At 40.6% G+C, this 16,119-nt stretch overlaps 1 protein-coding gene across 2 annotated transcripts in view; it reads left to right on the forward strand.

Moving 5' to 3' along the window:
• The window catches only part of TBC1D13 (TBC1 domain family member 13), a 39,536-nt gene that overhangs the window by 8,640 nt on the left and 14,777 nt on the right, over positions 1-16,119 (forward strand). Inside the window, exons 1-3 of one of the 2 annotated variants that reach the window (XM_056538833.1) lie at positions 7,691-7,753; positions 10,884-10,957; positions 16,057-16,097. In XM_056538833.1, the coding sequence (XP_056394808.1) occupies positions 7,731-7,753; positions 10,884-10,957; positions 16,057-16,097 (138 nt within the window). In that variant the 5' untranslated portion in view covers positions 7,691-7,730. Of the gene's footprint in view, positions 1-7,690; positions 7,754-10,883; positions 10,958-16,056; positions 16,098-16,119 lie in introns of those variants that run through there. The other variant, XM_056538832.1, reaches the window with a different exon arrangement.

Raw genomic sequence — 16,119 nt, forward strand, 5'->3', positions numbered from 1 at the left:
TGTATAGAGGAGGATGATGAGGATACATTGTATAGAGGAGGATGATGAGGATACATTGTATAGAGGAGGAGAATGATGAGGATACATTGTATAGAGGAGGAGGATGATGAGGATACATTGTATAGAGGAGGATGATGAGGATACATTGTATAGAGGAGGATGATGAGGATACATTGTATAGAGGAGGATGATGAGGATACATTGTATAGAGGAGGATGAGGATACATTGTATAGAGAAGGATGATGAGGATACATTGTATAGAGGAGGATGATGAGGATACATTGTATAGAGGATGATGATGAGGATACATTGTATAGAGGATGATGAGGATACATTGTATAGAGGAGGAGGATGAGGATACATTGTATAGAGGAGGATGATGAGGATACATTGTATAGAGGAGGATGAGGATACATTGTATAGAGGATGATGAGGATACATTGTATAGAGGAGGAGGAGGATACATTGTATAGAGGATGATGAGGATACATTGTATAGTGGAGGATGATAAGGATACATTGTATAGTGGAGGATGATGAGGATACATTGTATAGAGGAGGAGGATGAGGATACATTGTATAGAGGAGGATGATGAGGATACATTGTATAGAGGAGGATGATGAGGATACATTGCATAGAGGAGGAGGAGGAGGAGGATACATTGTATAGAGGATGATGAGGATACATTGTATAGAGGAGGATGATGATGAGGATAAATTGTATAGAGGATGATGAGGATACATTGTATAGAGGAGGATGATGAGAATACATTGTATAGAGGAGGAGGAGGATGAGGATACATTGTATAGAGGATGATGAGGATACATTGTATAGAGGAGGATGATGAGGATACATTGTATAGAGGATGATGAAGATACATTGTATAAAGGAGGAGGATGAGGATACATTGTATAGAGGAGGATGATGAGGATACATTGTATAGAGGAGGAGGATGATGAGGATACGTTGTATAGAGGATGATGAGGATACATTGTATAAAGGAGGATGATGAGGATACATTGTATAGAGGATGATGAGGATACATTGTATAGAGGAGGATGATGAGGATACATTGTATAGAGGATGATGAGGATACATTGTATAAAGAAGGATGATGAGGATACATTGTATAGAGGAGGATGATGAGGATACATTGTATAGAGGAGGAGGAGGAGGATACATTGTATAGAGGATGATGAGGATACATTGTATAGAGGAGGATGATGAGGATACATTGTATAGAGGATGATTAGGATACATTGTATAGAGGATGATGGGGATACATTGTATAGTGGAGGATGATGAGGATACATTGTATAGAGGAGGAGGATGAGGATACATTGTATAGAGGATGATGATGAGGATACATTGTATAGAGGATGATGAGGATACATTGTATAGAGGATGATGATGATGAGGATACATTGTATAGAGGAGGATAATGAGGATACATTGTATAGAGGAGGATGATGAGGATACATTGTATAGAGGAGGATGAGGAGGATACATTGTATAGAGGAGGATGATGAGGATAAATTGTATAGAGGAGGATGAGGATACATTGTATAGAGGAGGATGATGAGGATACATTGTATAGAGGAGGATGATGAGGATACATTGTATAGAGGAGGATGAGGATACATTGTATAGCGGATGATGAGGATACATTGTATAGAGGAGGATGATGAGGATACATTATATAGAGGAGGATAATGAGGATACATTGTATAGAGGAGGAGGATGAGGATACATTGTATAGAGGAGGATGAGGATACATTGTATAGAGGATGATGAGGATACATTGTATAGAGGAGGATGAGGATACATTGTATAGAGGAGGATGATGAGGATACATTGTATAGAGGAGGATGAGGAGGATACATTGTATAGAGGAGGATGATGAGGATAAATTGTATAGAGGAGGATGAGGATACATTGTATAGAGGAGGATGATGAGGATACATTGTATAGAGGAGGATGATGAGGATACATTGTATAGAGGAGGATGAGGATACATTGTATAGCGGATGATGAGGATACATTGTATAGAGGAGGATGATGAGGATACATTATATAGAGGAGGATAATGAGGATACATTGTATAGAGGAGGAGGATGAGGATACATTGTATAGAGGAGGATGAGGATACATTGTATAGAGGATGATGAGGATACATTGTATAGAGGAGGATGAGGATACATTGTATAGAGGAGGATGATGAGGATACATTGTATAGAGGAGGATGATGAGGATACATTGTATAGAGGATGATGAGGATACATTGTATAGAGGAGGATGAGGATACATTGTATAGAGGAGGATGATGAGGATACATTGTATAGAGGATGATGAGGATACATTGTATAGAGGAGGATGATGAGGATACATTGTATAGAGGAGGATGATGAGGATACATTGTATAGAGGAGGATGATGAGGATACATTGTATAGAGGATGATGAGGATACATTGTATAGAGGATGATGAGGATACATTGTATAGAGGAGGATGATGAGGATACATTGTATAGAGGATGATGAGGATACATTGTATAGAGGATGATGAGGATACATTGTATAGAGGATGATGAGGATACATTGTATAGAGGATGATGAGGATACATTGTATAGAGGATGATGAGGATACATTGTACAGAGGATGATGAGGATACATTGTATAGAGGAGGAGGATGAGGATACATTGTATAGAGGATGATGAGGATACATTGTATAGAGGAGGATGATGAGGATACATTGTATAGAGGATGATGAGGATACATTGTATAGAGGATGATGAGGATACATTGTATAGAGGATGATGAGGATACATTGTATAGAGGATGATGAGGATACATTGTATAGAGGATGATGAGGATACATTGTACAGAGGATGATGAGGATACATTGTATAGAGGATGATGAGGATACATTGTATAGAGGATGATGAGGATACATTGTATAGAGGATGATGAGGATACATTGTATAGAGGATGATGAGGATACATTGTATAGAGGATGATGAGGATACATTGTATAGAGGATGATGAGGATACATTGTACAGAGGATGATGAGGATACATTGTATAGAGGAGGAGGATGAGGATACATTGTATAGGGGATGATGAGGATACATTGTATAGAGGAGGATGATGAGGATACATTGTATAGAGGAGGAGGATGAGGATACATTGTATAGAGGATGATGAGGATACATTGTATAGAGGAGGATGATGAGGATACATTGTATAGAGGATGATGAGGATACATTGTATAGAGGAGGATGATGAGGATATATTGTATAGAGGATGATGAGGATACATTGTATAGAGGAGGATGATGATACATTGTATAGAGGAGGATGATGAGGATACATTGTATAGATGATGAGGATACATTGTATAGAGGAGGAGGATGAGGATACATTGTATAGAGGAGGATGATGAGGATACATTGTATAGAGGTTGATGAGGATACATTGTACAGAGGATGATGAGGATACATTGTAAAGAGGATGATGAGGATACATTGTACAGAGGATGATGAGGATACATTGTATAGAGGATGATGAGGATACATTGTATAGAGGATGATGAGGATACATTGTATAGAGGATGATGAGGATACATTGTATAGAGGATGATGAGGATACATTGTACAGAGGATGATGAGGATACATTGTACAGAGGATGATGAGGATACATTGTATAGAGGATGATGAGGATACATTTTATAGATGATGAGGATACATTGTATGGAGGATGATGAGGATACATTGTACAGAGGATGATGAGGATACATTGTATAGAGGATGATGAGGATACATTGTATAGAGGATGATGAGGATACATTGTACAGAGGATGATGAGGATACATTGTACAGAGGATGATGAGGATACATTGTATAGATGATGAGGATACATTGTATAGAGGATGATGAGGATACATTGTACAGAGGATGATGAGGATACATTGTATAGAGGATGATGAGGATACATTGTATGGAGGATGATGAGGATACATTGTATAGAGGAGGATGATGAGGATACATTGTATAGAGGAGGATGATGAGGATACATTGTATAGAGGATGATGAGGATACATTGTATAGAGGATGATGAGGATACATTGTATAGAGGATGATGAGGATACATTGTATAGAGGATGATGAGGATACATTGTATAGAGGATGATGAGGATACATTGTACAGAGGATGATGAGGATACATTGTATAGAGGAGGAGGATGAGGATACATTGTATAGGGGATGATGAGGATACATTGTATAGAGGAGGATGATGAGGATACATTGTATAGAGGAGGAGGATGAGGATACATTGTATAGAGGATGATGAGGATACATTGTATAGAGGAGGATGATGAGGATACATTGTATAGAGGATGATGAGGATACATTGTATAGAGGAGGATGATGAGGATACATTGTATAGAGGATGATGAGGATACATTGTATAGAGGAGGATGATGATACATTGTATAGAGGAGGATGATGAGGATACATTGTATAGATGATGAGGATACATTGTATAGAGGAGGAGGATGAGGATACATTGTATAGAGGAGGATGATGAGGATACATTGTATAGAGGTTGATGAGGATACATTGTACAGAGGATGATGAGGATACATTGTAAAGAGGATGATGAGGATACATTGTACAGAGGATGATGAGGATACATTGTAAAGAGGATGATGAGGATACATTGTACAGAGGATGATGAGGATACATTGTACAGAGGATGATGAGGATACATTGTATAGAGGATGATGAGGATACATTGTATAGAGGATGATGAGGATACATTGTATAGAGGATGATGAGGATACATTGTATAGAGGATGATGAGGATACATTGTATAGAGGATGATGAGGATACATTGTACAGAGGATGATGAGGATACATTGTACAGAGGATGATGAGGATACATTGTATAGAGGATGATGAGGATACATTTTATAGATGATAAGGATACATTGTATGGAGGATGATGAGGATATATTGTACAGAGGATGATGAGGATACATTGTATAGAGGATGATGAGGATACATTGTATAGAGGATGATGAGGATACATTGTACAGAGGATGATGAGGATACATTGTACAGAGGATGATGAGGATACATTGTATAGATGATGAGGATACATTGTATAGAGGATGATGAGGATACATTGTACAGAGGATGATGAGGATACATTGTATAGAGGATGATGAGGATACATTGTATGGAGGATGATGAGGATACATTGTATAGAGGAGGATGATGAGGATACATTGTATAGAGGAGGATGATGAGGATACATTGTATAGAGGATGATGAGGATACATTGTATAGAGGAGGATGATGAGGATACATTGTATAGAGGATGATGAGGATACATTCTACAGAGGATGATGAGGATACATTGTATAGAGGATGATGAGGATACATTTTATAGATGATAAGGATACATTGTATGGAGGATGATGAGGATACATTGTCCAGAGGATGATGAGGATACATTGTATAGAGGATGATGAGGATACATTGTATAGAGGATGATGAGGATACATTGTACAGAGGATGATGAGGATACATTGTACAGAGGATGATGAGGATACATTGTATAGAGAATGATGAGGATACATTGTATAGAGGATGATGAGGATACATTGTATAGATGATGAGGATACATTGTATAGAGGATGATGAGGATACATTGTATAGAGGAGGATGATGAGGATACATTGTATAGAGGATGATGAGGATACATTGTATAGAGGATGATGAGGATACATTGTATAGAGGATGATGAGGATACATTGTATAGATGATGAGGATACATTGTATAGAGGATGATGAGGATACATTGTACAGAGGATGATGAGGATACATTGTATAGAGGATGATGAGGATACATTGTATGGAGGATGATGAGGATACATTGTATAGAGGAGGATGATGAGGATACATTGTATAGAGGAGGATGATAAGGATACATTGTATAGAGGATGATGAGGATACATTGTATAGAGGAGGATGATGAGGATACATTGTATAGAGGATGATGAGGATACATTGTATAGAGGAGGATGATGAGGATACATTGTATAGAGGATGATGAGGATACATTGTATAGAGGATGATGAGGATACATTGTATAGAGGATGATGAGGATACATTGTATAGAGGATGATGAGGATACATTGTATGGAGGATGATGAGGATACATTGTATAGAGGATGATGAGGATACATTGTATAGAGGATGATGAGGATACATTGTATAGAGGATGATGAGGATACATTGTATAGAGGATGATGAGGATACATTGTATAGAGGATGATGAGGATACATTGTATGGAGGATGATGAGGATACATTGTATAGAGGATGATGAAGATACATTGTATAGAGGATGATGAGGATACATTGTATAGAGGATGATGAGGATACATTGTATAGAGGATGATGAGGATACATTGTATAGAGGATGATGAGGATACATTGTATAGAGGATGATGAGGATACATTGTATAGAGGATGATGAGGATACATTGTATGGAGGATGATGAGGATACATTGTATAGAGGATGATGAGGATACATTGTATAGAGGATGATGAGGATACATTGTATAGAGGATGATGAGGATACATTGTATAGAGGATGATGAGGATACATTGTATAGAGGATGATGAGGATACATTGTATAGAGGAGGATGATGAGGATACATTGTATAGAGGATGATGAGGATACATTGTATAGAGGATGATGAGGATACATTGTATAGAGGATGATGAGGATACATTGTATAGAGGATGATGAGGATACATTGTATAGAGGATGATGAGGATACATTGTATAGAGGATGATGAGGATACATTGTATGGAGGATGATGTGGATACATTGTATGGAGGATGATGAGGATACATTGTATAGAGGAGGATGAGGATACATTGTATAGAGGATGATGAGGATACATTGTATAGAGGATGATGAGGATACATTGTATAGAGGATGATGAGGATACATTGTATAGAGGATGATGAGGATACATTGTATAGAGGATGATGAGGATACATTGTATGGAGGATGATGAGGATACATTGTATGGAGGATGATGAGGATACATTGTATAGAGGATGATGAGGATACATTGTATAGAGGATGATGAGGATACATTGTATAGAGGATGATGAGGATACATTGTATAGAGGATGATGAGGATACATTGTATAGAGGATGATGAGGATACATTGTATAGAGGATGATGAGGATACATTGTATGGAGGATGATGAGGATACATTGTATAGAGGATGATGAGGATACATTGTATAGAGGATGATGAGGATACATTGTATAGAGGATGATGAGGATACATTGTATAGAGGATGATGAGGATACATTGTATAGAGGATGATGAGGATACATTGTATAGAGGATGATGAGGATACATTGTATAGAGGATGATGAGGATACAGTGTATAGAGGAGGATGATGAGGATACATTGTATAGAGGATGATGAGGATACATTGTATGGAGGATGATGAGGATACATTGTATAGAGGATGATGAGGATACATTGTATAGAGGATGATGAGGATACATTGTACAGAGGATGATGAGGATACATTGTATCCCCCGTGCAGGAAGATGCAGGGTTCCTGTTTCCTGCCTCTCTCTCTCTCTGCCCTCCCCCTGTATCCCAGAAGGCAGCGGAAGTCAACATGTCGAGTCTGCACAAGAGCAAGTAAGGAGCTCCGGTGTGGGGGAGTCCTATGGGGGCAGATCTTGGGGGGCTGCAGAGAAGGGGTCGTGCATGTGCGGCTCAGAACATCCTGCAGGCAGAGGGTTAATATAAGAGGCAGCTGTCATTATGTGGGGGGGTCAGAGAGGCTGCATCACTGTGACCCTCTATGGATCTTATACAGAGACTGTTACATAGTGTCTTTCTATATGAGATATATGTGTCTGTCTATCTGAGATAAATGCATTATATGTTTCTTTATTTTTTTATATGTATTGTGTGTTTATAAACCTGTATCTACCAGATACAGATACATTGAGCTATTACATATGTTCCTCTACTTAGTGTTAATATCCGAGTGCAGTGTTTTCCAACCAGGGTGCCTCCAGCTGTTGCAAAACGACAACTCCCAGCATGCCCGGACAGCCGTAGGCTGTCCGGGCATGCTGGAAGTTGTCGTTTTGCAACAGCTGGAGGCACCCTGGTTAGGAAACACTGTCCTAGCAGAGGGTTGATACCTATGCTACACATAAAGCAACATGGCATTCTATGGAACAGAGATTAGCATAGCGCTTCAGCAAAGCATCATTAACCTCTGGGACCCCTACTGATCATGACAAAGGGGGGTTCCCCTGCACCCCACGATCAGAATAACAAGAAAGATTTGAATGAAGCTAAATCCATTTCTCGCAGTGTCTGTGGGTTCAGGGGGTTCCCATGTACTAGTGATCGATGAGGTGGTCAGTGGTCAAACCCCCAGTGATATTAGGGTAAAATCATACTCCCGTAGAAATAAATGGAGCAACCGCGTGTCATCAGAGAGCGCCAGGGTCCCAACCTGAAAATTGCGGGGGGCCCCATCGGTCGGTAATTAAACAGATTTGTAAATTACTTCTGTTAAAATATCTTAATCCTTCCAGTACTTATTAGCTGCTGAATACTACAGAGCAAGTTCTTTTCTTATGGGAACACAGAGCTCTCTGCTGAATCACGAGTACAGTGCTCTCTGCTGATATCTCTCCTAGGAGGGATTTTCTCCTACTCGGGACAGTTCCTAAAATGGACAGAGATGTCAGCAGAGGGCACTGTGGTCATGATGTCAGCAGAGCGCTCTGTGTTCCAAAAAGAAAAGAATTCCCTCTGTACTATTCAGTTGATTTAAAAAAAAAAAAAAAAATGTTCCATGGGAGTCCCCCTTTAATTGGTAGTTATCAGATACACATGTCTGACTGCTGCCTCAAATAAATGGGTTGTAGGGAATTAGAAAAAAAGACATCGCTGCTTTCTGCCAGAAACAGTGCAATCCCCGTCCATGGGTTGTGTCCACTAGAGATGAGCGAACTTACAATAAATTCGATTCGTCACAAACTTCTCGGCTCGGCAGTTGATGACTTATCCTGCATAAATGAGTTCAGCTTTTAGGTGCTCCGGTGGGCTGGAAAAGGTGGATACAGTCCTAGGAGACTCTTTCCTAGGACTGTATCCACCTTTTCCAGCCCACCGGAGCACCTGAAGGCTGAACTAATTTACGCAGGATAAGGCATCAACTGCCGAGCCGAGAAGTTCGTGACGAATCGAATTTACTGTAAGTTTGCTCATCTCTAGTGTCCACCATTGTAGCTCAGTTCTATTAAAGTTTAAAGGGGTACTCCGTTGAAAACCTTTTTTCTTTTAAATCAACTGGTGCCAGAAAGTTAAACATATTTGTAAATTACTTCTATTAAAAAATCTTAATCCTTCCAGTACTTATTAGCTGCTGAATGCTACAGAGGAAATTCCTTTCTTTTTGGAACACTGATGACATCACGAGCACAGTGCTCTCTGCTGACATCTCTGTCCATTTTAGCAACCGTGCATAGCAGATGTATGCTAAGGGCAGCATGGTGGCTCAGTGGTTAGCACTGCTGCCTTGCAGTGCCGGAGCCTTGGGTTCAAATCCCACTAAGGACAACAATAAATAAAGGGTTATTATTATTATAATGACATCAGCAGAGAGAACTGTGCTCGTGATGTCATCAGAGAGAATTCCAAAAAGAAAAGAATTTCCTCTGTAGTATTCAGCAGCTAATAAGTACAGGAAGGATTAATATTTTTAAATAGAAGTAATTTACAAATCTGTTTAACTTTCTGGCACCAGTTGATTTAAAAGAAAAAAGGTTTTCACCGGAGTACCCCTTTAAAGGAGTACTCCGTCGGAAACATCTTATCCCCTATCCAAAGGATAGGGGATAAGATGTTAGATTGCTGGGGACCCCTGCGATCTCCGCTGCGGCACCCTGTCATTCGGTGCACGGAGCATCTTTTGGATAGGGGATAAGATTTTTCCAACGGAGTAGCCCTTTATTGGGGCTGAGCTGCAGTACCGTACACAATCTGTTTTCCAGTGTGGCAGTTTTTCTTTTAAGAAGAAGAAAGCCGCCATGTTTTATAATTCTGACCCCTTTACGTTGAAGGGATGATGTGTTGAAGTTTGTCATTGCTTCCTCATGTGACTGGGAGGAAACTCCCTGATAACCTTTGCCAGTATCTCCCGGCTTTTTTGAGCCTATGTTAAAGGGGTACTCCCGTAAAAAAACTTTTATTTTATTTTTATTTTTTTTTTAAATCAACTGGTGCCAGAAAGTTAAACAGATTTGTAAATCACTTCTATAAAAAAAAAATCTTAATCCTTCCAGTACTTTCTAGGGGCTGTATACTAAAGAGAAATCCAAAAAAGAAATGCTTTTCCTCTGATGTCCTGACCACAGTGCTCTCTGCTGACCTCTGCTGTCCATTTTAGGAACTGTCCAGAGTAGGAGAAAATCCCCATAGCAAACATATGCTGCTCTGGACAGTTCCTAAAATGGACAGCAGAGAGCACTGTGGTCATGACATCAGAGGAAATGCATTTCTTTTTTGGATTCCTCTTTAGTATACAGCTCCTAAAAAGTACTGGAAGGATTATGATTTTTTAATAGAAGTGATTTACAAATCTGTTTAACTTTCTGGCACCAGTTGATTTAAAAAAAAAAAAAAAAAAAGTTTTCCTCGGGAGTACCCCTTTTAAAGGGGGGATCTGTCAAGCAGCAAGGACCCCACGCGAGTCACGTCGTGGCAGACAGTAAGTGATCAGGTGATGTTTCTCTGTTTGCAGAATTGCAGAGTTCCAGAGCCTTCTCAGTGAACCGCACATCAACCTGCCTGTGTTGAGAGAACTCTGCTTCAACGGTAAGACGTCTCGGGGTGCGGTGGACTTTGTTTTCTTGCTTTCTTTTCCACTTAGTCCGTAAACATCAGACTTCAAGGTTGAGTCAATCTAGATGATAATTAACCATTTAAGATCCCCTCCCCCCCCAAAAGAATCTAAGCCAGTGGTCTCCAAACTGTGGGGCTCTAGATGTTGCAAAACTACAACTCCCAGCATGCCCGGACAGCCGTTGGCTGTCCGGGCATTCTGGGAGTTGTAGTTTTGCAACATCTAGAGCCCCACAGTTTGGAGTCAGTTGACGTAAACTTAGTTTTGTTTTATTTTTCCAGATAGCGCCACCTTTGTTCATGGTTTCTGTCTGGTATTGCAGCTCATTATTTGAATAGATCCAAGTTGCAATACCAGGTGCAGCCTATAGACTAGAGTGGTGCTATTTAAAAAAAAAAAAAAAATGTAAACAGAAAATTTGTCAAGAGGACGACCAATATTTACTTGTGATTTTAAAGGTAGATGTGCATTAGGGGTTGTCTCATAAGTCAGTCGTAGTCAACCGTGCGTGCATGTAGTGGCCAACTATTCAATTTAAAGGGGTTATCCAGGAAAAAAGAACTTTTTTTTTATACAGTATATATCAACTGGCTCCAGAAACTTAAACAGATTTGTAAATGACTTCTATTAAAAAATCTTAATCCTTTCAGTACTTATGAGCTGCTGAAGTTGAGTTGTTATTTCTGTCTAAGTGCTCTCTGATGACACCTGTCTCGGGAACCGCCCAGTTTAGAAGAAAATCCCCATAGCAAACCTCTTCTACTCTGTGCAGTTCCCGAGACAAGCAGAGATGTCAGCAGAGAGCACTGTTGCCAGACAGAAAACAACAACTCAACTTCAGCAGCTGATAATTATTGAAAGGATTAAGATTAATAGAAGTCATTTACAAATCTGTTTAACTTTTTGGGGCCAGTTGATTATAGAAAAAAAAGTTTTTTTTCCTGGAATACCCCTTTAAAGGGATTATCCAGGGATAGAAAAACAAAGGCAATTTATTCCAAAAACAGCGCAACCCCTGTCCTCACGTAGTGTGTGGTATTACATCTCAGTTCCATTAAATGAGTACTGTAGTGGAATATAATTTATCCCCCTATCCAAAGTTATAGATAGCAGGGGTCCGACTGCTGGGACCCACTGGAAGTGCCGTCCCCAGCAGGAAACCGTGGCAGACATCCCCCCTCCATGTATTTCTATGGGATACATGGAGGGGGCGTGACGGCAGCTGCGTCATGCGGGGACGGGACGCCCCCTTCCTGCCGACTGCCACGGCCCCGTAGAGGAGATTGCGGGGGGTCCCAGCGGTCAGACCCCCTTGGATCTATAACTTATCCCCGTTCATTCGGATAGGGGATAAGTTATATTCCACTACAATATTCCTTTAAATTGAATGGAGCCAACCTGTAATACCACACACAACCTAAAGACTGGGGTGGCACTGTTTTCGGAAGAAATCAGCTCTGTTTTTCTATCCCTTTAATGCAATTGAATGGCTGACCACTTTAAAGGGATAGGGGACAACAAGCAGCGGGGGGCCGACATGCCAGGATAACCCCCAATCATAAGAAGCGATTGAACACGTGCACAGCCATGCTCCATTCATTCTCTATGGGGCTTTCAGATATTTCTTAGTGAAATGCGATGTGCTCGGCAATATTCAAAAGCCCCATAGAGAATGAATGGAGCGCGGGGTGTGCACGTTCATTTCAGGGACAATTTTCTCCCTGTTCTTGTGATGGGTAGGGGTCCTAGCAGTCGGACCCCCACTGATCAGCTTGTTATCCCCTATCCTATGAATGGGGGATAACTTTTTGATATTGGAAGACCCCTTTAAAGGGGTAATCCGGTGAAAACCTTTTTTTTTAAATGAACTGGTGCCAGAAAGTTAAACAGATTTGTAAATTACTTCTATTAAAAAATCTTAATCCTTTCGGTACTTTTTAGCAGCTGTTGGCTACAGAGGAAAATCTTTATTATTTTAACTTTTTTGTGTTGTCCACAGTGCTCTCTGCTGACACCTGATGCCCGTATTAGGAACGGTCCAGAGTAGGAGAAAATCCCCATTGCGAACCTATGCTGCTCTGGACAGTTCCTGACACGGACAGAGGTGTCAGCAGAGAGCGCTGTGGACAAGACAAAAAAGAAATTCAAAAAAGTATAGAATTTTCTCTGTAGCATACAGCTGCTAAAAAGTACCAAAAGGATTAAAGGGGTTATCCAGGAAAAAACTTTTATATATATATATATATATATATATCAACTGGTTCCAGAAAGTTAAACAGATTTGTAAATTACTTGTATTAAAAAATCTTAATCCTTTCAGTACTTATGAGCTTCTGAAGTTAAGGTTGTTCTTTTCTGTCTAAGTCCTCTCTGATGACACGTGTCTCGGGAACCACCCAGTTTAGAAGCAAATTCCCATAGCTAACCTCTTCTAAACTGGGCGGTTCCCGAGACACGTGTCATGAGAGATTACTTAGACAGAAAAGAACAACCTTAACTTAAGAAGCTCATAAGTACTGAAAGGATTAAGATTTTTTAATTCAGAAGTAATTTACAAATCTGTTTAACTTTCTGGAGCCAGTTGATATATAAAAAAAAGTTTTTTCCTGGATAACCCCTTTAAGATTTTTTTTATAGAAGTAATTTACAAATGTGTTTAACTTTCTGGCACCAGTTCATTTAAAAAAAAAAAAGTTTTCCACCGGAGTACCCCTTTAAAGGGGTACTCCACTGCCTCAGCGTTCGGAACATTTTGTGACGCCCCTTGTGATGTCACGCCCCCTCCCATAGACTTGCATTGAGGGGGCATGGCCGTGATGTCACGAGCATCGGCACCCGCACTCATCGTTCGGAGCACAATGTTCCGAATGCGAGGCAGGGGAGTACCCCTTTAATAGAGATCCCTTCTTTCATCTTTTGGTTATATGAGCTTAATTGTTTTGTTATCAGCCAATGTAATAGCAGGGAGGTAGCGGCGTCCTTCACCTAAGCGCAGGTCACACTGAAGTCAGATTTGTATTGCTAAATATTAACTGTTTGTTTTTATTGCGTTGACTGAAGATAATGTCTCAGTCTATGATTTTAGTTATTTAGGTTTAGGATTATATGAGCTTGCCATATCCCGGCCAGGTTGCCTCAAGCTGTTGCAAAACTACAACTCCCAGCATGCCCAGAAACACTGCATTACTTTATAGCAGTGTTTCACAAACAGGGGTGCCTCCAGCTGTTGCAAAACTACAACTCCCAGCATGCCCAGAAACACTGCATTACTTTATAGCAGTGTTTCACAACCAGGGGTGCCTCCAGCTGTTGCAAAACTACAACTCCCAGCATGCCCAGAAACACTGCATTACTTTATAGCAGTGTTTCACAACCAGGGGTGCCTCCAGCTGTTGCAAAACTACAACTCCCAGCATGCCCAGAAACACTGCATTACTTTATAGCAGTGTTTCACAACCAGCGGTGCCTCCAGCTGTTGCAAAACTACAACTCCCAGCATGCCCAGAAACACTGCATTACTTTATAGCAGTGTTTCACAACCAGGGGTGCCTCCAGCTTTTGCAAAACTACAACTCCCAGCATGCCCAGAAACACTGCATTACTTTATAGCAGTGTTTCACAACCAGGGGTGCCTCCAGCTGTCGCAAAACTACAACTCCCAGCATGCCCAGAAACACTGCATTACTTTATAGCAGTGTTTCACAACCAGGGGTGCCTCCAGCTGTTGCAAAACTACAACTCCCAGCATGCCCAGAAACACTGCATTACTTTATAGCAGTGTTTCACAACCAGGGGTGCCTCCAGCTGTTGCAAAACTACAACTCCCAGCATGCCCAGAAACACTGCATTACTTTATAGCAGTGTTTCACAACCAGGGGTGCCTCCAGCTGTTGCAAAACTACAACTCCCAGCATGCCCAGAAACACTGCATTACTTTATAGCAGTGTTTCACAACCAGGGGTGCCTCCAGCTGTTGCAAAACTACAACTCCCAGCATGCCCAGAAACACTGCATTACTTTATAGCAGTGTTTCACAACTAGGGGTGCCTCCAGCTGTTGCAAAACTACAACTCCCAGCATGCCCAGAAACACTGCATTACTTTATAGCAGTGTTTCACAACCAGGGGTGCCTCCAGCTGTTGCAAAACTACAACTCCCAGCATGCCCAGAAACACTGCATTACTTTATAGCAGTGTTTCACAACCAGGGGTGCCTCCAGCTGTGTCAAAACTACAACTCCCAGCATGCCGGGAGTTGTAGTTTTGCAACAGCTGGAGGCACCCTGGTTGATAAATACTGCTTTATGGAATATAATAGGCGCCAATTGTGCATAGTTAAAGGGGTACTCCGGTGGAAAACTGGTGCCAGAAAGTTAAACAGATTTGTAAATTACTTCTATTAAAAAATCTTCATCCTTCCAGTACTTATTAGCTGCTGAATACTACAGAGGAAATAATTTTCTTTTTGGAACACAGAGCTCTCTGCTGACATCACGAGCACAGTGCTCTCTGCTGACATCTCTGTCCATTTTGGGGAGAAAATCCCCATAGCTGCTCTGGACAGTTCCTAAAATGGACAGAGATGTCAGCAGAGAGCACTGTGGTCATGATGTCAGTATAGAGCTCTGTGTTCCAAAAAGAAAAGAATTTCCTCTGTAGTATTCAGCAGCTAAGAAGTACTGGAAGGATTAACATTTTTTAATAGAAGTCATTTACAAATCTGTTTAACTTTCTGGCACCAGTTGGTTTAAAAAAAATACAAAATACAAAATGGACGCCTCCATCTATAGATAGCCACAGATTTATCCGTTGCCCAAGGCGTCCTGTACAGACAAGCATCCGGGGTTATCCAGGATTACAAAAACAGAGACGATTTCTTCCAAAAACAGCACCACGCTCAGTCCTATTGAATTGAATAAAGCCGAGTTGTAATACCACACACAACCTGAGTACAGGAGGGGCGCTGTTTTTGGAAAACAAAATAGCTCTGTTTTGGAATATAGGAAGGATATGATGACCTTCTTCAAGAAGACCCTACAAATATCTCATCTTTCTTTTTTTCTCTTTGGCAGGCATACCATTCGAAGGAGGGATCCGGTGCCTCTGTTGGAAAGTATGTGCCCCCCCCCCCTCCT

Source organism: Hyla sarda, chromosome 9, assembly GCF_029499605.1.
Source record: "Hyla sarda isolate aHylSar1 chromosome 9, aHylSar1.hap1, whole genome shotgun sequence".
In the NCBI taxonomy this organism is placed as follows: domain Eukaryota; kingdom Metazoa; phylum Chordata; class Amphibia; order Anura; family Hylidae; genus Hyla; species Hyla sarda.